The sequence below is a fragment of the Meleagris gallopavo genome, chromosome 26 (genome assembly GCF_000146605.3).
Source record: "Meleagris gallopavo isolate NT-WF06-2002-E0010 breed Aviagen turkey brand Nicholas breeding stock chromosome 26, Turkey_5.1, whole genome shotgun sequence".
Lineage (NCBI taxonomy): Eukaryota > Metazoa > Chordata > Aves > Galliformes > Phasianidae > Meleagris > Meleagris gallopavo.
This window is the reverse complement of record NC_015036.2, coordinates 1,543,378-1,565,409: the sequence shown is the minus strand read 5'-3', so window position 1 is coordinate 1,565,409 and position 22,032 is coordinate 1,543,378. Positions and strand designations below refer to the sequence as shown.

At 43.8% G+C, this 22,032-nt stretch overlaps 1 protein-coding gene across 7 annotated transcripts in view; it reads right to left on the bottom strand.

Annotated features, from left to right (window-relative positions):
- Positions 1 to 21,976, bottom strand: part of PRDM10 (PR/SET domain 10) — a 38,688-nt gene extending 16,712 nt beyond the window's left edge. The window contains exons 1-12 of one of the 7 annotated variants that reach the window (XM_010723600.3): positions 17,381 to 21,976; positions 16,013 to 16,243; positions 13,498 to 13,687; positions 11,325 to 11,489; positions 9,867 to 9,926; positions 7,300 to 7,419; positions 6,153 to 6,360; positions 5,562 to 5,803; positions 4,407 to 4,610; positions 2,412 to 2,484; positions 1,853 to 1,970; positions 858 to 987 (exon numbers count right to left, since the gene is read on the bottom strand). In XM_010723600.3, coding sequence (XP_010721902.1) covers positions 858 to 987; positions 1,853 to 1,970; positions 2,412 to 2,484; positions 4,407 to 4,610; positions 5,562 to 5,803; positions 6,153 to 6,360; positions 7,300 to 7,419; positions 9,867 to 9,926; positions 11,325 to 11,489; positions 13,498 to 13,566 — 1,389 coding nt within the window. In that variant the 5' untranslated portion in view covers positions 13,567 to 13,687; positions 16,013 to 16,243; positions 17,381 to 21,976. Of the gene's footprint in view, positions 1 to 857; positions 988 to 1,852; positions 1,971 to 2,411; positions 2,485 to 4,406; positions 4,611 to 5,561; positions 5,804 to 6,152; positions 6,361 to 7,299; positions 7,420 to 9,866; positions 9,927 to 11,324; positions 11,490 to 13,497; positions 15,736 to 16,012 lie in introns of those variants that run through there. The other 6 variants (XM_010723601.3, XM_031556861.1, XM_010723602.3 and 3 more) reach the window with 6 other exon arrangements.
- Positions 21,977 to 22,032: the final 56 nt, after the last annotated feature.

Below are 22,032 nucleotides of genomic sequence, written 5' to 3'. Positions count from 1 at the left end.
CCCACTGAGTCTTGACTCTCTGGAGAGAAGAGCTGGAACATGGAGCTGGCTGCTGGCTCAATTTGCAAAGAGAGTGGCATCATCTCAAACTGTATGCATATAATGCAAAATTTAGGGCAATTCTGCATGCTCAGAAAGCAAGTAGCAGGCATTCAGAGGCCATGTAGACCTTCCTCCCTTTGAGTCAGCAATGAACTGTAACCTAGTGAGATGCCAGAAGAAAATCACCACTCCAGACATCAGCTTTTAGCTAAGCAACGAAACTGAGCCACTGATTTCTTGTGACACCTTCATAAAAGGGTCTTATGTTAACCCTATGCCCAGTCAGCATTAGACAGAATTAACATTTAATTTATATCAATGTATCATGTTAGGTTCCTGTAGAATATAACTATCAGCCACAAGCAAAATAATTCTGCAGTAAGTAGGCCGACAGAAGGACCCTTTGTTAATATTAAAACATCATAAAGAATCATAGCTCTGATTTAATTCCACCAGCAACAGTTATAAGAGCAGGCTCTGACCTCATGTTCCAGAAAGGACAAATGCGAACCTAAATTCCCATTACAGTTTTACTGTCTAAATTACTTCTGTGATGCTGCTAAACAGCTGCAATAGCCTCTCACTGCTACAAGATTTGGGATTAAAGTTGCTGTAGAAATGCAAGCAATTTTACAGACTTTATAGAACAGAAGTGATGTGCTCCCCAGCAAACACTCACACCTACAAACATCACAATTTCCTTAGGTATAAAGCAGGAGCAAGCCTTCAGTTTACACTGATGCCCTAAATTCTTCTAGTTAAACATTTACAGCCCATATGGTATCTTATTTTCCTCCTCCCCATCCCAAATATACCTGTGTTCCTTCTTCACACTTCTCTCCATTCTCAATGGTTACTTCCATACGCATGAATTTGGGAGGGCGTCCCGGGCGCCTGCCTGGTCCAAACCTTCTTTTTCCTCGCCCACGACCTCTTCCTCTGGCTCTGCAGAGCACAATGCTTCAAGTTAGAGACAAGAGATGGATTTGGCATCTTCACTCGTTTTATGCATTCTTACTTAGTACCAACAGCCTGCAATGAAGAACAAAATCTGAAGAAACTATCACCAAAAACTATAAGCAGGTACCAACCAGTGCTCTTGTGCTGCACTCTGAGAAATCACAGTACAGAACACATTATAATTTACTTTGATAATTTTGGGACTGAGAGGACTACTGGCTTCCAGCAAGCACTCAGCCATAGCAACTCTCCTTCTGGCATCCCAGGGTACAGAGTGCTGGGAAGTAACTGTACCAGCAATCCAATTTAAAGCCCGAAGCCATAACATCCCTCCCCAGAAAGGCACTCAGACACTGTAAACTGAAGGGAACAACTCTGTGTCAAAAAAAAAAAAATGCAGCCACTTAAATTTCAGGAACAAGGCACCAGTGTCTACTGTTCCCTGAAGGATGGTTCTAGATTGAGTTTATAATAGGTCAGGATAACTATCTTTCCACCTCAGTGGAGAGGCAAAGCACTAGATGCCTCATTCTTTGAGCTCTGTATCTGGATACATCAGAAAAGGATCAGTATTTCACTTTTATCATGCAAAAATATTGCAGTTTAAGTCACTGTTAAAAAAAACAACAAAAAATTCACTAACTTCCCTGAAGTATTTATTTTCCTTCAGCTCTTTCTGTGACAAAGCCTCTTAAGCCGGTCAGCTTTCTGGTGCTGTATTTTCACCTTCTTAGTGCTGAGCCATTCTCTCCTGAATACCCAAGTTGGTTACTAATACCTGCAGATATTAATTCTGCAAACCTTGAAGAGCAACAACATTATACAGGGACAAAACTAAAGCTTTCAGTACCTGCTGAAGAAGTCCAGCTTCTCATCATGGGAGTTGAGATGCTGCTGAAGTTGCTCTGAGCTCATGAAACGACGGTTGCACTCGTAACATGGCCAGTTCTTCTCTTGCTCTCTGAGAACTGTGTTCCATTGGAAAGGTCAGCAACAGCATTTCAGACACTATCAATTAAATGCCTCATTTTTTTTCCCCAAGCGCTTCTATCCTGGGCTGTATTTCTCCACTCAAGTGGAGACAGGCTGCAGAACACCCAGCACAGCCCCACTTAACATTGCTTTTAGCAATCCCCTCTGCCCTGTGACGCAACTACAGCTCCTTGCAGAAAGACAAGAAGGTCACTGAGGAAAATTCACGTGAATTAGATACACAAAAGAGCACCTACAGCATTGTGTGGCTAGGTGCAGTCAACAGAAGTTTCCTCAATCTGAAGCAGGAGCATATAGGTTCATTACTCAAGTACAGAAACACCTCTTTCCAGTAGCTTATAGGCCCCGTACTCAAAGCCAAGTTTACCACCCAACCACATCACACTGCAAACAGAAGGCAGAAGAGCCCAAATTACCCTTGCGTTCCTCCTCAGATATGTCGTGGATCTTCTGGTTCACAAACTCTGCATAAGAGGCAGCATACCACACCTTGAGTGGGAAACACAAGGTAACACAATGCTTCCTTACATGGAAAGGAACAAATGAATTCATTTGAAAAATGTTTTCTATGCAACATGCTTACTTTATTTGCCTCGACCCTAATTCCTTTTTCTCCTTTCGTCCTTGCTAATAAAGCCTGTTGAGCTCAATATACCTCCACTGATGAATAGAAGAGCTTAGCTTTGAAAGCACGTCCATGTAATGTTAAGGCACAGCCTCCTCATACAAATGTTAATCTCACACTTGGCTACCAGCATTCTAAAGGAAAGAAAATTCATCTCTGCAGATCTGACTGCACAGCACTGTTATTTGGGAGGGCAGTTGTACCAAAAGGAAGAATTCTTAACTCGAGGGATTTCCCATGTCTTTACACAGACAACAGGCAGCACAGCATGCAGAGACACACATAGAAGTGTTTTTAGAAGCAGAAGTCTCAAGAAATACAGTCTTGCTTCCCAGAACAAAGGACTGCCAGGCTGCAGCATGCTGGGCCCACTTTTTATGATTGAAGTGATTTAGGAAACCTTCAGCAGAGAGCCACACAAATGACAGAAGTTTACCAGAACCTAGAATCAGATGCTTAAATTTAGCCCAAAATTTTTGTGTTGCTTTTCATCTTGCTGTTTACTTAAAAAGGCTCAATTTTAAAAGATGTTCTTAAATAAGGCATGAACGGATTTCCAGCATGAAAAACCTGGACAAGTTGTGACTCACTCACAGGTGTTTTTGTAGCAGTGCTGAGAGCAGCATCTGTAAGACCTTGGAAGACTTCCTCAGCATGTACATGGTACTTTGTAGGCATCTAACTAGCTGGACAAAGGAGGAAACTGGAGCCCCCAGACAACTCACCTGTCATGCAGTGCTCAAGTTCTCACAAATTCATAGATGCCTACTTGGCAAAGAAAACACTACACAGGCTAGGTAATTTGCTGTCATCTATCCCAACAGTTTTACACCTAAAGACACTACTGACACACGAAGCAAGAAAAATGGTGCTTTCACAAGGAGGTCTGTACAGATTTAATTGAAGTCTGATTTCAAATTGATTTTAAAACAGTTGAAAAATGCAGTTTGGATACATCTAGAATAGATTAATAAGGTTTCCAGTGATTTGGTTTAAAGAAATTAAAAACTGATTCCAGGGAAGGAAATAGTTTCTGCTCTTAAAAATCAGCAACAAGCGTATAAGCAGGCTTTTGGTTTAGCTAAGTGTGTTTAAAACTTCCTTCTGTTAAACTGTAAGAACTTATGTGCAACAAGAATGCTCTGAAGAACAAACCATTTCCTGATACTAGTTTTTCCTTTGTTACCTCCCCAGTTCCCCAGACGATGCTAAAAAGGAAGGCTGTCTCAGCCAGCCATGCTGCTTTGAGCTCAAAGTAATCAATATATTTTTAGAGGGAACAAAAAGTCACTCACAGAGCAGTCACAATATCCTTTATCACTTTCCACATGCAAAGTTTCAAAAGTTCCAGGAAAGCCAGGTAAAGTGAAAGACCACATTCACTTAAGGCACCAGAAAACATGTCAAAGGCACATAGGACTAACTGGAAAGGGCATCCAGAACTAAAAAGAATAAGACTACTGTAATAAAAATTAGATTGCATCAGCAAAATATATGCAGTGTAAAGCATGACAGTGACAAGCAAATCATTTACATGCTCTAATTTTAAGCTTCCTCATTTTATGTCTCAGCCAAACTCATTTAAAACCTGTAAGTGGCTGACTGCTGAGTTCAGTGACATTTGATTCAGGCCAGCATGTGCTTTATCATAGGAAAAAGCCCTAAAAAATGCTCCAATTATTTACAGCAATCATTTCTGGCTTTTGGAGTTGCGCTTATTAGGTAGCAACTGAAATTGGTTCCATCAGTAGCAACAGCAAGCCCACAAATACGAGCAATGCCATACCTTGAGTTCCTGTTTGGGCTCCACGTTCTTAATGGTTGTGTAATAAATGTGGTGGCCATACTGATAAGCAACCAGGTTCTGCTCCAAATGGTTTTGAGCTGGACGCACAAACATCATCCAGTTACAAAGAGCCTCACTAGAAAGTTCAAACCACAGGTCCTCTTGCAAATCTCTGTCTTTTCTGTCACCTTTATCAAGAGACACCTGTAATAAAAATCAGTTACACGTGACTTTCTTGCAGCAGATTTGAAAGAATTCCAATTTCTAAAGAAAGTCTACTGTGACTACACAACATTTACATCAGAAAAGCAACGAGCACATAGCTGATCTCTTTGCTAATGGGGATCCAAGAACAAGCAGTACACAGGAAAATACTTAGACACAGGTAGTGATTAGAGTCAGGCACAGTATGTGATGTACAGCTGTGACTGAGGCACAAGAAGCTGAACTTTCAGTAGTGGATACAGCAGATGTTGTCAGATGTTTCTAACTAGCACACCCACTTCTATTTCAGGCCTCTCAGTGCCTCAAGCTGTTAAGGAAAAAAAAACCCACTTCTTCAAATGAACTTCTTTTTGGTTACTGAATCTGTCTGTAGTCCTAGTCAGACCCTGACCACTGCTCTTAAGACTGTGGACCATATCTCAGGCAAATACTAGAGTAACTCCTACGATCAAGCCAGTAAATATGAAATAGAAATTAGTGAAATCCAGTTTATCTCATGCCAATAGACTTGGCAAGGAGAACGAGAGAGAAAAGTATCTCCTCTCCCCTACATCCTGGGGGAGGAAGAAGGGAAAGGCAGAAAAAATAAGTTACAGCACAACGCAAAATAACGGCTGCAAAACATCCTCAGACTATTTTTATGTCTACACGTTGCTTCTGCCTACATGACAGTGATTCACAGCATTGCATTCTTGAAGTCCTATACACCATAACACCATAATGCTAGAATATTCATCATGATTACTGCCTCCTTGGATAAAGGGATTGATTTGAAGCCAAAGGAAGCTGGATATTTCTGAGTTATATTCAGAAATGAAGCAAAACAGGAACATGTCCAGTAAAGTAATTGATCAAGTCACAGCCACTGATTCAAATTCACAAAAATCAAAGTTTAAACAAATTCCTCTCCTCTCACCCACACCCCCTTACCTTCAAATGGATATAGCAGTCTTTGAGCTCAGTTTGTCTAACCAGGGGTCCTTCTACAGGTCCAAATTGTGTGCGTTTGGGGATACGCCTTTTGGAGAAGACACCTCCCAAAAACCTGTCTATGTAGAGCACCAAGGGGAGGCTGGCTCTTGCCTTGGTCAGCACAGGCCGGTTTGGGATTGGATGCAAAGGTCCATGTTTTGGACACACGGAGGGATGTGCATTATTACACTCTTCACACCCTATAACACAAAGTCAGAGAGGACATGACTGTCAGACAGACACTCACGCACCAGCTCAGAAGAGACAGCCTTACCACTCTGAGCATCTTCATCTCAGATACAGGAACATTCATTCCAATAGTCTGTCTTTCTTTTAAAAGATTAGGGAGGATGGCCTCCCACAAAATAAAAAACTATCTCACTTTGCCTTCTAAGTGACAAAGCCCAACATGAGCATGCATTTCTGGATATAAAGGGCTTTAGCTAGTTCTGCTAAAAATACAAGAGATCTTTGACCCCATCTAGTAGAGGCCTGGTGAAAGCAAAAGAAAGGGCAGCTGAAAAACTACACACTACTTCACATGCTTACACAGATCATTGGGATCAAATGGTCGAGGTGGATCTGGATCCCATTCATCCATGTCAGTGTCTTCCCCATCTTCATCATCTTCTTCATCCTCGTCATCTTCCTCTTTTGTTTCCATCCTTTCCATCTGATTCTGCAGCGGTGCCAGAGGGTCAGAACCATCCACTGCCTCCATAGGAGGTAACACCTGGTTATGCACCGGTAACGATGCCTGAAGACAGAATTCACAAAAAGCAATCAGAACTGGTTCACAAGGAAAAACACTCTTACAAAAACAAGCAATGAAGGCTCCTGCTGGCCTACCCTTTCTGCTTTCTCTGGTAAAGGAAAGGAGGAGGAAGGAAAGTGATGCTACACGACACACGAATGCTGAGTGATGCTTGAAATCCCTGCTGCTGACAGTCACTCAGGACAGCTCTGGCAAGGCCTGACTTCAAGGGAGAAAAAACTGAAGTCAGAAGTTCTGGATGTTCATGAAAAGTTTCAGCAATGGAGTCCAAGCTCTCTGGAAGTTATACAGAGCCTAAAGCTGTATTTCAACTTGTTTTGTACAAACTGTCAAATCCTGCACTTTGGTACATTTTTTTCCTCCTATCATACAATCAGATGAAAACAATCCCCAGAACACACGTGTAAAAAAAGTCAATGAGGGAGGAGATAACACCAAGACTACTTTATTCTCTCGCTATTTTAATGAAGTTTTTCCTTGACTTTCCCTACATTTTAACCAACATGCAGCGCACTGAATATCCACCTGCTACACAGGTTTCTCAGGTAGCAAACAAGAAACACTGAACACAGTAAAGCTGTCAACAGATTGGCAAGGACACCCAGAGGATGTTGTCCTATGTGACAGTCAGAGTTGCATCTTGTGTTAACTTTGTTTCTCAAAGCAAAGATTATTTTAAGGTGCTTGCTCAAGACAAAACCACCCACAGATGAGGTTTCTCTGTGTATTAGATAATATGATCTCTCTCTCAAGAAAACAACACAACACACATTCCACAGTGAGATGAAGACAGTACAAATCTGTGCTAGGGTTTCTCTGCATCTCCTCCCATATCACTCAGACACAGTTCATCACCTGAGACAATGGAGCAATGAAATCAGTACTTTCACATTCAAAAGAAAAGGGTGCCTGGCAACTTACTCTATCTGCTTGTTGACCCTGCTCCAGAGCCATTTGCTGGGGGGATTCAGCAACGCTGCCGAGCACAGACAGGTTGGTGGGATTCATGCTCTGAGCAGCAGCAGGCAAGAGCACAGTTACCTAAAATTATAGGCACTCATTTTAGCACTGCATCATTTCCATTTTTCACTTCTACACGGGCAGAGCCCTGCATGCAAAGCTCCCTGGAGTCCTACACTAGGTCAAAATCTGCAGCATTTCAATGACGTTTTTATATGGATGACAGACTTGCATAAAGCCTAAAAAAATCCAGAGACAACAGGAGAAGACACAGAACCCAAACTGAAAAGCTTTTCAGCCCACGTCCCACTCCTTTAAGCAGAAGTGCTACCCAGCCTGGGCTTCAAAGAGGCGAAAGCCAAGTGTGATCAGCTCTTTATTCAGCTCTCGGCAAACCACTCAACTATGGTCTTTGTCTCTTCCATTTCCAAATTTACTTTCTTCCTTCTCCTTCGAAAAATAAAATGAAGAATCATCTCCTGATTTCATCTGTATTCCTTCTTCTTAAGTAAAGAAGACACATTATAACACAAAGAGGTGTACTGACCTTGTTGGAGGTTCAAGCACTCAAAGATGAGAGAACTCCAACAGCAATTTTATTACATTATTTGGCCACACCATCCATTTTTTGTTCAATTTTATACCATATCTTTGTGTAGCAACAGAAAAATTAACACATTATCACATACTGTTCCCATTCATTCTGTGATAAAGCAGAACTGAACTCTCAAGAATCACCTCTCCTGTCTTTGGTGCTCTGCTTATCTATGCAGCCACTCGTGCCAGCACACTGCATGACTTTCCATCCTTCTCTACAGTTGACATTATGTGGCTACAAGTTCATGTCTCTGACTGTTAAACAGCTTTGATGCTAAAATTAAAGCCTCTCCCCCACTACAGAGTGCACAATAAATATCAGATAGAACTGAGAACAGTGAAGTACGCCAGCACTAAAGGAACACAAGAAAATTCATAACATAAGCAGATAGTTTTAAAACTTCAAATCTAGCTTAAAGATGTATTAAAAGTAATTTATGAAACTGCTTATAAACCTACAGGAAAAAAAAGAATAAAGAGACTGCAGGGAAGTGCATGAAAGCAAACAGGAAACCTCCAGGATCACAGCTGAACTGCCCACTGCTGCCATGCTGGACGCCAAGGGGCAACAGAAAAGCATCCTTGTTCAGCAGCACACCCCCAGCTCCGCCAGCATCGAGAGGCTCATACAACCCCACGTCTATTTGTACCACATATTAGCACTTCTCACTGCTAATCACACCTCAAACATCTCTAATTTTCATTTCCATGTAAATTCCAGACAATGCAAAGAATATAGGCGTTATTTTAAAAGGAAATTTATACTATTTTTTTTTAAAGTAAAACTTTTCAAAGACAAAGATGCCTTTGTTCAGGGATGTCCTACATGAAATGCTGATGTAAAAACACCTGCAAAGGTAATAAGTGCCATAATGAGATTGTTCTGCTGGGACTGCTGCCAGTCTCAGAAAGGAGGGCAGTCTGAAGACACACAGACAAGAACTTCTGACGCCCTTGGTGCTCAACATATCAGAGCAGCAGCTCACAGCCTATTGTCAGAGTCACCTGCACTGCAGGTAAGCATCCCATCCCTCCGATTTCATCATATATTTACTGGGGAAGCTTGCTGAATAAGCTTTGAGATGATCAAATAGAACTTTCTGGCTTTCTGCCGGAGCAAAACTGATATGGCAAAAATCCAAAGTGACACCTTCAAAAGAAAAGTAAAAAAAGCAGCTAACACCTCTGTGCCATTCAGAGTTTCCAGTTTTGTGTCTCAGTTTAGGTCTCCTTTAAACAAAAAGCTTTATTTTCAATGCACATTCAACCCCCCACTCTGCTCCAGGACTGCCAATACACATTCTAATGATAGCATCAGCAGTGTGGTGATAATTCACATCTAACACCAGTTCACACATGCCATTCCAGGGGCATTTCTATTCCCAGACCACTTCCTACAGACAAGCACGCCAGCCCAGGGAAACCCCCAAAAAATTAAATAAACCAACAGCTAAGTTCCTTCAGGTTCCATACTTATTTTCCAGGGAAGTTTCTGGTAGTTTGAGAGCTTGGCTCAAAACCAATCTCTACCCCTTGGAAGCTTTTAGGGGCTTCTAGGTATTTTGATCAGTCTGTATGGGAACAACTTCTAACTCAGTCATTCCAGAATGACATTAAAATAAAGTCAGATGTATCAGCCTGCTGACTGACTTAAAGCAATACTATTGAAAGATTTTCCATGATATCTGGGACAGTAAACTCGTATTGCTGTTGAACATGTATTAAAAAAATAAATTCATGCTTTTTATTGACACTGATGCACAAAAGGGCCAAGATAACAGTCTCTCACCAACACCTGCTTTTTGTTCACCATCACTGGATGGTAAATGACTGAAGGTTGCCATCTTGCAAATTCAGAGTAAGCTCTTTATGCTCTGTCACTAACGTTCCTTATAATTTCAAGCCCAAAGAAAACGAGGTCTCTTTCTTACCTGCTGCGTGGTGGCATCCTGCTGGACATAAGCCACTTGGGACGGATCTGTAAACAGAGTCTAGACAAAGTGAGAAAGGCTTATCAAACTGGCCTTAGGTTGATCATTCCCGAGGCACACGAGTATTGCTCTGCCACCAAAATGCAATCCCCATAACAATAACTGCTTTGCTGGCTTTTAACATGCCTACTAACCCAGCAGATTCTTTTTTTTTTTCCTCCAAGTTCAAAAGAGCTCTTCAAAAGAAAGCATGTGGATATCAGCACATCCCACATATGAATTTGGTAGGATGAGGATGCCTGCTTTCATTTAATAGGAGACATGACAACTCCAATATTCATATGCTACTCCTCAAGAACAGCTCTGCTGGGAGAGCTGCTATATCAGAAGAGAAAACTCAGAGGAACACTAAGCATTGACAGCAGCTTGCCTGCTTGCTTGGCCAACATTTGAAACACTTGAGCACACAGCAGCCTGGCTCCAGCAAACTGAAGCACGAGATGGTAAGAACTCCCTTGGTGCTTTTTGCATGATCATGTCTTATTACTACAGTGCATTTTTTAATTTAGATAAAGTGATAATATTCAGAGAGTTGCAGAATCACTTGGTCATTAACTTCCTGGGAGATATCCTCTTGGTATCTTATCTCAGAACACCCCACCACATGGGAACTGCTTTTTATTTGGCTGAAAACTGCACAAGAGACAAGATGATGCCACAGAAATCTACGCCAGTGCTGCTGGCAGTGTCACATACAGGCACTCAGCAGCAATATTGGTCTGTTCTGTCCAAGAACATAAAGCACTCTGATGAAGCACGTCTATTTGTGTTTTGTTTGCTGGATTTTTAAAGTCTATCCATGCAGAGGTACAGATGTATGCTATATTAACTCCATATAAACACACTCTATCAGAGGGAAAAAAAAAGCTTTGATATTTCTTATAATTACGAAGAAAAATAACTGAGGCCTATGCAATCAACAACTTCTGTGAACAGAGATTACAAAATTAGATTGAATTCACCGAGATCTTCTGCAAAAAGCCAAGGCTGTTATTGTTACAATTAATAATTAAAACTGCACTGTGCAAACAAGGACTCTTCCTGAAGACACAGATCTCTCAGCTTTTTACCAAATACAGGCAGAGGCAGAATTTCTGGAGAAACTATTAAGCGTTTTCAAAAACACTTTTGATTTAATTACCACCCTGTCCACCTTTAGTGAAATAACAAGCGTTTCATAATTCATAGCCTCAACATCCTTTGATTACCACATTTGCACATCAGACCGAAACGAACAGCATGAAGTCCCTGTTCAGCAACGGGCAGATAAAAGCGTTAGGAGTAACTGCCTGCTATTTTCCAGTCACACCACTCGCTGGCAGCTGGCTTTAATCTCAAACAAGCCTGTTTTATTTCCTAGATGCCATAAGGGAGGGGTGGGCTCAGAACCACACGTGCCTGCGTAGCTTCCACGGGATGGATGTAAACCAGCGTGTGCTCCGAGGTGTCCACGGAGGTGTACGAGGTGCCATCTGCTGTGTACACCACCTGCTGGGAGGGACGCTCCTGCTCCTCGCTGTACACGATCTGTGCCACTGTCCCTGCTTCTGGGACAAAGTGCACCTGGAAGAAAAACAGATCCGGGACTGGAACGGCTGCAGGTATCGGCTGTGGAGGCATCCACCACCTCATGCCCCTAATATCTAACCAGCTGTTAGGACAACAATAGAAACCCCAGTGTGTAATATATGTATTCATGAACTCATCTAAATTATGCTAGCAGCACAGAAATCTGGATGTAATAACCACCACTGGTTCCAGGTTTTACCCTGCATTTTAATTCAAGACCTTACTGGTATAGAGCATGCATTCAAACAACTCTTGGAACATCCCTTGAAAATTTGTAAGAGAAAACATCTGGATTTGAACTTTTGTCTGGGATTTATTGGTACACAGTAATGAGGTGGAAGCAGCAGCAGTGACAGCAGAACAGCAAAGTCCTAGGCTGCAGCAAGGGAGGACCTGCTCAAATGCAACAGCCTCACATATGCAGGGATCTCCAGCAAGATCCCCTCACCTCCACTGCCAGCCCTTAAATGAGGGCTGGGAAGGGGTGGATCCTGGCTGCAGCCCTTCCATCACTCAGTGCATTGCATGCACCTGAGCTGCCCTGGGCTGGCCCTGCCTTCCCACCAGGTGCTCCATCACTGCTTCAGGCTGTGCCTCAGCATTTCCACTACATGCTCTGTTTCTCTTTATTTTCTATCTTGCTTTCTGGATTTATGATAATTACTTCGGCTACTTCCATAGTTGCAAGAAATTTTTCTGTTTGATAAACTGGCTAGCAGAATCTATTAACTTTGATTACTGCTTCAAGAAATAGGATTGCAGCTATCACAAGACAGCAATAGTATGTCTGTGATTGCTTCTTCGGAGCAGCAGACAATGTTTAAACAGGGAAACATAACTGAAAACATGAAGCAATGACTCCAATGGCTACTAGAACAGTTGCCTCCAGGGCAGTTCAAATGCAAATGCATTTGTTTTGACTTAATATTACCTAAAACAAGCCAGAATTAATGAGTCCAGTGGTAATAAGAACATACTTATCTGTTGACACCTTTTATACGTTGAAAACCATTTTCAGCGCACAGAAAAAAAAATAGGACAGTTAGCAGGAAACCTAGCTTTGGTATCCACATCCATCACTCTGCATTTTCACATAAAATAAGGCCACATCTGCAAATTTTATTTACTTCATTTCACCCTTTAGTTTGTTTCAGAAGACACCTGGCACTCCCCAGGGGATGCTAAGCACTGATTCCATACAATAAATCCTTATGCAAACACTACAGTAAAAATGCATGCAGTGTTTCACATTTGGAGAGTGCTCTGCAAATACTGATCAAACCTTTTAACTGCTGTGTGCAAACAGCAGCACTGTTATCCCACTGCAGAGAAACACAGGTTACTGAAAGCTGCTTTTCTTTGCAAATTTCAAAGCTGGAAGCTACCAGAAAAGCCAAGATTCCTTGGCTTGTGGTTCAAATGACACGCAGCACTCTCTTCATAACATATTCAAAGAAATAAATCAGTCTTCTAAAAATTCTCAGCTGCATTGTCTCAGAGATGGAGGGACTAGCTGCACACAGCAGAATCTGACTACATTAGTCAGTGACAATTAACATTTCTCTCTTCCCCACTCCCCAGATGTCTGACTGGAAAAAATTGTATTACTTTCCTAAAAGGTCCACCCACAGTTCCAGCTGATTCAATTGATGCTAACAGAATGGGCTGCCACAGACCACATATTTTCTTAATGTTTATTAATCTGAATATCCTTTCACTTTCCCACAACTGTATATATTTATTTTTGGACACTGAATGCATATTGCTACTGGTTGGTTTCATTTCATACATTTCAAATGCCTGTGTGCTCACTGCTGTGGTTTGCACAGCTCACTTTCTGGAATCACTACAAGTATGTTTCTATTTCCTCTCCGATACAAGCTGATTTTCCAGACAGTTTCAAAAAAAATTGAAAAAGAAAACAGCTGAATGGGAACATTTGCTTGCAAAGCCACTACGCTGAGCCTAATCCAGCAGAAGCAGAAACCAAGGCACAAGTCACCTGAGCAGCATTCTGGTCCTGCTCAGCAGAGTCAGGCCACACCTGAGGACTTTCTTCTTTCGAGTCCATCTCCTCCCTGCCGTGGTGCTCCACGATGGGAAATAACTATTGGAGGAATGTCTGGCTGAATAGATTCATCTCTTCACTGTGCTTCTACTTCCAGAAGACAAGGGGATCTTCAGTAACATGGCTGGAAGGAAAGGAGATGGAGATATGAAAACACACGTGTAACAGCCTGTTTTTGTTGTGATGGAAGGGAGCTATCAGCTACTGCACTACAGGAACATACTGCAGAATAAAAGCAGGCTTCACTTAATGAACACAGGCATTTTCACTGTCCATTCTCAAGCATGTTGCCTAATTATTTTCTCCTTACTAGGAGCTGGAAAGAACTCAGCCATCGCACTGAAGGGTACTGAACTCCTCCTGCACATCCCTCCTCAGCCACAAGCATGCAGCAGAACATTCTGCACGTGGTCCTGCTGGCATACACAAGGCCAGAAATCAATAAACTATGCCAAAAATCAACATTAAACTTCTAACAGGCAAGGATACATTCAGAGATGCATTGCTGGCCTCACACTCACAGACAGCTTTCTCCTCACACAGAAGGGCAGGCCCAGCTGGCGTTCAGGTAATGTGACAAAGGCAACTTTTAGAAAAAGAATAATGAAACGTAAACTCTAATTGATGCAAGTCCAAAGATCCTGACAAATTGCTCTCAAGCTGTGTTTTATTCACCTCTTGCAATTTTACTGAGGCCTCCCAATCTGCCACTGGGAATCTCAGAAGGGTAATTCATGGCTCTGGCGATTGGTTCAGTCAGTGGTTCAGCACCTTCCCAATTCTTTGTCTCTAATGTCACACTGAATCCACAGGCCCTGGAATTAGCATGAGGCTGAGCCCATTTCATTTCTCAGTTACTCCAATTAACTTTGCTTTATACTCAGCCTCCCTGGACTGATCCAATGCCAGCACCCTGTCTGTGCTCCACGAAGAAAGCAGAAGGCTCCTTGCTGATGCTTTCATTCATTTGCATTTTAAATGCAAATTATTTTAGTCATATTTTATTCCCATAAATGCCAGCAGTTGGCTCATCAACGTCAAGCTAAAAAAAGATAAGGAAAAAAGCAGTCATTTTCTGCCTTCTGCTGATTTCACCACGAATGAATAAGCTCCGCAGACCCGAGCACTGACTGAGCCAGAACATGGAAACCAACAGCACAGAAACATCACTGAACCAAATGCGGGGGGAGGAAATAAACTCAAAAAGAAATCACATCACTTCCACGTACACAGAGTTTGGGAAAGTTATTTCTGGGCATTGCCAGAGCCCAGCATCTGCTGCCTCGTGCTGAGCAACACGCTACAACATGGGACAGGCAGCTCTCACTCACTGGGCTCATGCTGCATCAGGGATAAACGAACAGAAATGCTATCTCTGTTCTCACGGCTCATTACAAGGCATCCAGAAAAGGCACTGAAGAGAAAAGGAAAGAAGTAGGTGTACCTGCATGCTATGCTTTAGCTAGGGGATCTCGTTAATATGGGAAAAAAGAACTGCAGCAGTGGACAGAGCTCCCAGCCGTGCTTCCACAGTGCTCAAACATGGGTTGTTTACAAATAAATACAGCTTCTCTATTACAGCTCACATAAGCTCTGAGATGGTAGGAAATATCCACCCTTACACTTTCATCCTGCTGTCTCAAGGCTTCTCGCTGCTTTATTAAGGAGAAAATCCCAGGATTAATCCCATCTCATCCCCCCACTTTCGCTGAACTCCATGCCTCGTTTCGTTGGGTTCAGACCTTTTGGTGATTGCAGAACCACCGAGGAACGGGGCTGTGTTTGTGGCAGTAACAGCCTGAACAGTTTCACATCAAACTGAATGCCTTCCTGCCAACTTGGTTCAGCTCTGTCCATCCCAAACAGCTCTGTTAACTAATGGCAGTCAGAAACAAGAGCCAGTTCAGCTAACTGGACTAACAATAGCCAGTAGTTTAATCAATTAACCAATACTTAATTGCCCAGAACAATAAGTGGCAAAGGTTTCACGGTTTGTTGTTTTGATTTTTAAAATAAGAATAATAGAATTACATGATTAGGAAGAATGCAATTAAATTAATCAGAGATTAAATGAAGAGAAAGGCAGGGCTATGGCTCTCTCCACGTGGTGCAACAAGTGGGAGCTCTGGCTGAGTTTCCCCACCAACAGACACCGGAGGTCTGAGGGCAGCTGCTGACTCACTCCAGCAGCTCATTTAGGCACAGATAACTTACAGCTTGAGTGGGAAGGAGACTCGTGGTTCCACGTGGGTTTTAAATAGACAAAACTAGACATGAAGATGCATATCTACAAAAAAAAAAGTAAAAAGACGGAAGAGAAAGCAGAATACACTAATTTCAAGTTTTATCCTAGTTCTGAAAGTTAACACATCTCAAATGTTAGGGAAAAAAGCAAGGATGAGCCAATTCAGAGGCTCAGTGGTGTGGTTTCTGTGAATGGTGCCATTACCTGTGGCTGCTTCCTGGAGAAATAAAATACATGCAGACAGTTGTGTAGCAATAACAGCCAGAGAACGCGAGCTGCAGGATTTGTTGAGCTTCTGTACCACAAAATAAGGCCTGGAATCCAACCCCCTGGGATGCACTCCTACACCACTGCTCCATCTCCGACTTCTTATCACTTCTGTTATCACCAAAGTCACCCACGACACCAACAGGCACCCGAGGAACCTCCCCTACACTGAGCACAGAATGACACGACAACTTTGTTCCCACGTCCTTCTACATAGGACGCTCCCTAATTAATCCTGCATGACCTTATTTTCTTCCTCATATCCCCCATCAAAGATCATTACAGCTGTGACACTGACAGCCTCAAGATTTTATTGATTTCCCAGTGGGTTTCAATCAGCAGAGCTGTCACACAGCACAAGGAAGCAACAGACGCCCAGCTCAGCACACAGAGCCTCAGCGTTTTATTCCTATCAAATCAGCTGCAGAGGAAGCAGGATGAGTACGTCAGGCCACGTGGTGCCTCCATCAATCCTGCTAACAAGAGCACTTTGGGAGATGCAGGTAAAGAAGAGCACTTTTCTCTCTCACAGGGTCTAGCTGCAAGCTTCGTTAGTTTCTTAGCAGAAGCGTGAGACTTCAGGCTTAAATCAAAGTGCCAGTATTACCCAGCTACTGGCACACAAGGGGACAGCCTCTGCTTGCTCTCTGCACTGTGTGCCCCCAGGCTGTGCTTTGCAGCTGCTGAGGTTTCTGCCCATACAACACCAGGCATTTCCAATAGAGCAAAACGCCACGACAAGCACCTTAACGGGGCACACACACTTTGGGAGCTGTCATCCAACACACGACCACCCCAACACCTACACACAGCCAGATAAGCAGCATGCACACGAGCAGGAAGCAGTGACAACATACTAAACCATTTACAATAGCTAAAGACAGCATCTTCCTCCCCAGAATAGCAGGTGTGCTTCACCCAATCCATACGGGTAAGGACATGAGCTGGAGCAGCAGTGGGTATAAATTTAACCCAGTAGCACTGCAGAGCATCAGAACAGCAAAGCAGCAACAGGATGCAGTGCAAACATGGCATGATAGCACAGCTCCATGACTTCAGATCATTACAGGACCTCAGCACAGCTGCTAAGCATCTGGTCTGGAATCAGAGTGCAGTCAGCAGACACAGGACAGGAACAGAACTCTCCTCTATACCTATGCACCAAAACACGCAGCTGCCTGCCTCACTGGGTAAGTGCAGGTAAACCAACAACCTGTCCAGGAGGAAACTGGTTCATTTCAGGATGCTGTTTGTATTTACCCTCCTTTTCTTAACACCCACTGCAGACCTGCAGCTGCCACAGACCTATGGCCTTCATCTTCAGTTCTTCCTCATCCAATCCAGAATGCTCATTAATGGTGATGTCTCTCCTCTGCATGGAAAGCCTCTTTGTGTTTGACCAGCTCTTCATCTTCGAGGAAAACTTACTTGAGAACTCCTTCTGACCTCCACAATACACTGTAACCCCTCTCTCCCATTCCAGCAGCATCTGAAGCTGTATCATTAAATCAGCAGCTTTCCCTATTTGCTGCATTCAGCTCTGGATGAACTCTGCTCAGGGCAAAGCACCTCATTCACCACCCAACACCAACGTCCTCATTAGCCTTGCTGTCCTCAGCAGCAGACATCCGCCTGCCAAGGGCGAGAGCTGATGAAAGCACTGCCTACCTGCAGGCAGACCACACCACCCTGCAGTGCCCCTGCGACCCCATCAGCTGGGAATGGGATCGAGCAGCGCTTTGAGAAAAGGGCTCACAAGACAGCAAAGCAGCTGTTCTTTTTATTTGGCATGCAAGGATTTTTGACAGAAATTGAAAAGTGAAGCCACACAGCGCTGCAAAGAGAAGTTCAGCTCTGAAAGTCATAAAAAGGATCAACAGCACCTATACACAGCACCTATACACAGCACCTATACACAGCACCTATACACAGCACCTATACACAGCACCTATACACAGCACCTATACACAGCACCTATACACCTTCACACAGCTGCTATTAGGGAATGAGACTTTCCTTCAACCATTGGGCTACACAGGAGATACAGACAAAAACTCCTGAGACTTCATCTGCAGAGAGCTCTCCAAGTTCAATTAAGAACATTCTGCTGAGAAAGCAGCGGAGCCAGCAGCTGCCAAACATCCATCCTTGTCCCTTCTTTGAGATGACAGCGATGGGGGAACATTAAAGCTGGGCAAAGGGAGAAATCTGCTTTCCTTCTCAGGGACTCATAAAGCCACTGCAGTATCTCAGATGAGAAGCCACTTTACAATAATGGCACATAAAAAAAGCTAATGTGATTTACTCCCTAGTGTAGAAGAGGCTTGCATATAGACCGGAGTTCCCTGCAGCAATAACAGCAGTGGCTATTAGCTTAATTCTTTAAGTACTGAGCTCACTGACCACTCTTTTTCACTGTTAACCATATGCAAGGACAGCAAGATTGCTACAAAAGGGGGTTTTATGACCACGGGTCTTCCTCCAGCTTTTAATATGAAAGTGATTTACGATCCTCAAAAGGAACATCACATGTGTCTGCAAAAGCTATATCCCACACTTAAGTTAATTACCCCAGCTTGCTTCGGAGGCAGAGTTGGTGCATTTCCTGAGGTTCCTTGGCAAGGAGGTGCTCCCACTGCAGCAGATGGCTGGGAAGCACGCTGGGGTTCCAACCTCATTGACTACTGAGTCACAACTGCTGTCTCTTCCTCTGCATCCTCATTCATCAAAACCACATATTGTTTCAAGGAACTCAGCTCTTGTGCATTGTCTGCATGTTAATAATCAGGTAATATATAGCCACAATATTTATGCTTTATTGGTGAGTTAGGAATAGAAATCATACACAGGGCTGGGACAGCAGAGATTATTTATTTCCACAAAAGGAAAAATGGCTTCAATTTATTTAGCCATATAATAAATAGAACAACTCAGCCAAACACCAACTCCCTCTTTCCTCAAATTGCACATAATGAATTGATCTAGCTGCATCCTTACACCACATCCATCACAGCACAACGAGCTGGAAGAGGCCTCTTAGATCTCCAAGGCAAGTCCTCTCCTGCTGCATCAATGAAAGGGCTTGTGTGATGTATTAAAGGGCACTGCCCAAGCTCCAAAAACACCACGACAGCATGGTGCAGCTATTCTCTGGAAGTACCACATAAGTAGCTACAAGTCTGTTTATCCCACAAAACACGGGAGATAATCTAGAACTGCAAGTGAACTCCAAGGCAGATTTGCATCGTACAGAACTGCACAGAGCTGCCTGCAGACCTGCTTGGAGATGCAGCTCTTGATGACACTTCTGTGCAGCCTTAGTTCTTGTATAACCAAGTGTTTCTCACAGTCTCTGTCCTTCCTGTTCTCAGTGGGCAAAGAGACAAGTTTAAAATCTATGTTTATACACATGTTCTTCTTAGTCACCCCTATAATTGATTTCTTCCTCCTCCTCAGCTTTCTGAACACATTATTACATTTTTCATGTCATTTTCTTCTTTCAAATGTTTTGCGCTCTCAGGTCCCTGTGATATCCTCAGCATCTGCCACTGCCATAAACCACAAATCTCAGGATTCAGCTGCTCGAGGTAGTGACCTCATTTACTTAATTGATTTGGTTTATAAACGACAGAGAAAAATGATAAAGGAACAAAGCAGGGAAGGCACTTCCTCGAGAGTAACAAGGAAAAGAAGGAAAGCATCTGTATCAAACTGTGTCTATACTGTTGCAAATGCATCTTTTTAACCAAAAACCACACCACCACCTCACTCAGTTCCATTCCTCCTCCCTCATCTCCTATCCCTCCTCCCAAAGCCACCCCCACTTAAAGCTGCAATTTGCTCCCATTCCTGCAAAATGCGCTGCTTCTTTCCTCCCTCTCCCACCCCTCTGCATTAAATCGCTGCTTTCAGATGACAAAACCTCTTTTCTGCACATTAAGAAACAGCCCCAAGACTTGCCTGCTGCAGAACGACTGCTGGTGTGAAGTGCAAGAGAACAAACTGAGAACAAACCAGGCCTCCTGAACAGCAGGTGCCTACCTAACACATCAGGCTGCTTGTATTTCTATGGTATACTGGCACAAAAAATAGAAGTGGCAAACAGCTCAGCTCTTGTTTAAGCCAAAACAAAATCCACAACATTAAGTCAGCCTCCACAATGAACTACACTTACAAATTAATTAAAATGTTGTTTACACAGCTGACAGCAACTGCAGGTGGTCAGAAGCACACTGAAAGTAGCTGCTTACTACAAAGCAAATTAACATCACAGAGCTCATCTAAGGATTTCCTATGCAGGTTAGCAGCAAAGAAAGGTGTCAGATGAGAGCAAGCTCCTCACACCAACTTCTTGTCAAGAGCAAGCGGTCAGTTATTCCATCAGATAACAACAGTCACGTCGATATCTCACCCTACACCAAGGTAATAAAGCTGTCTTCATTTCAAACAGCTCATACACAAGAGAAGAATGCACGTAGCAAAGTGCTAAAAAGCATCACATTTCAGGAGACAAGTTATTCGTTTTAGGACTAGCTTGAGAAATACACCTCCCTACTGCTCCTACAAATGAAGGTGTTAGGAAGCTTGAGACCACCAATTACTTTATCACAACAAAAGAGTCCAATAACCCTCTTGTAGAATCAGTTGATTCACAAGTGTTTCATCTTCTGACTTAGCTAAGAGGAAGAAAATTCGATCGTTGAAAAACATAATAGAAGAAAGAGTTCAATATAGTCTCTATTGCCGCTTAAACTCGTAAATAGAAATATTGATATGCATTTCACGGGGATAGCCAGCCTTGAGCTCACTCGTCCTTTGAAAGCCCATAAGAACCACGAATACAGCACTAATGTGATGGAAGCATTGTGTGCAGATAACCAAACAGCAAACACTGCCCACTCATCTCAGTCCTTCAGCTGTGAAGATCAGGTTCAAAAATGAAAGACCTGGGAAGGAGGATTTTAAGCTTTGGAAAGGCTCCTTCCAGGGATCCGCAACGAGCAGCCTGTAAGAGCAGCCTCCAAACAACATGAAGGATAATGAACCCTTTATGGGGTCAGCTGTCTCTTTAGGGTCTATAAGACAAAGACCCAAGGCCTCATTTTTTCCTTTTTAACTCCATAGTTTAACACTTTTTCAATACCAGAGCAACACAGGAGCAGATCCAGCAACTCAACACTACAAACCTTGAGAGCAGGAGGTCCCATAAAGAAATAAGTCAGTCACACCTAACAGCCATCCCACGGCCCTCAGCTCACTTGGCTGAGGCAACCACCAACACCGCTACAAAAACCAACCTGAGCACAACAAGGGCAGCTATCAGAGCCCACACACAGAAGCTACACATGGCCCTCGTTCTATCCTGCAGGCCTGCAGAGCACTCAACACGGCAGGAGCCCTCGGCCGGGCCCACCCTGGTACCTCCAACATGGCAGCGAGGGTTGCCAAGCCCTTCCTATCAACCCCACAGCCGCCCTAGAGGAGCCGCTCCGCGCAGGGGCAGCTGAAGCCCACAGGTGCCCCCGCCTGTCCCTTATAAACTCTCCTCGCCCCACCGCAGCCAATCCGAGGAGTGGGGCGCAATGCCCCCTCCTCTCTCTAAACCAATGGTAAACGGGGGCGCGAGGCACACGGCCAATCAGGTGGGGGCAGGTGCGCCCCTTCCCGCTCTCCTTAGTGCGAGTGACCCCCGCCGCCCCCCGCCAGCCCGACGCTCACACAGCACCAACCACCGAGGGAGGCACCGGGGGGGGACAGAGGGGCAGGGGCTGCCGGCTAAAGGCCGCGCCGAGCGGGCAGAGGAGAGGAGATGGGAAGGCCCGGCTGCCTGAGGGAGGGGAGCCGGGCTAAAGAGCGGGCCGAGGAAAGCGAGCGGCCCGCCGTAACGGGGGGCTGAGCGCCCACAGCGCTGGGGGGGAACAAGATGGCTGCAGCACACACAGACACACACACACACA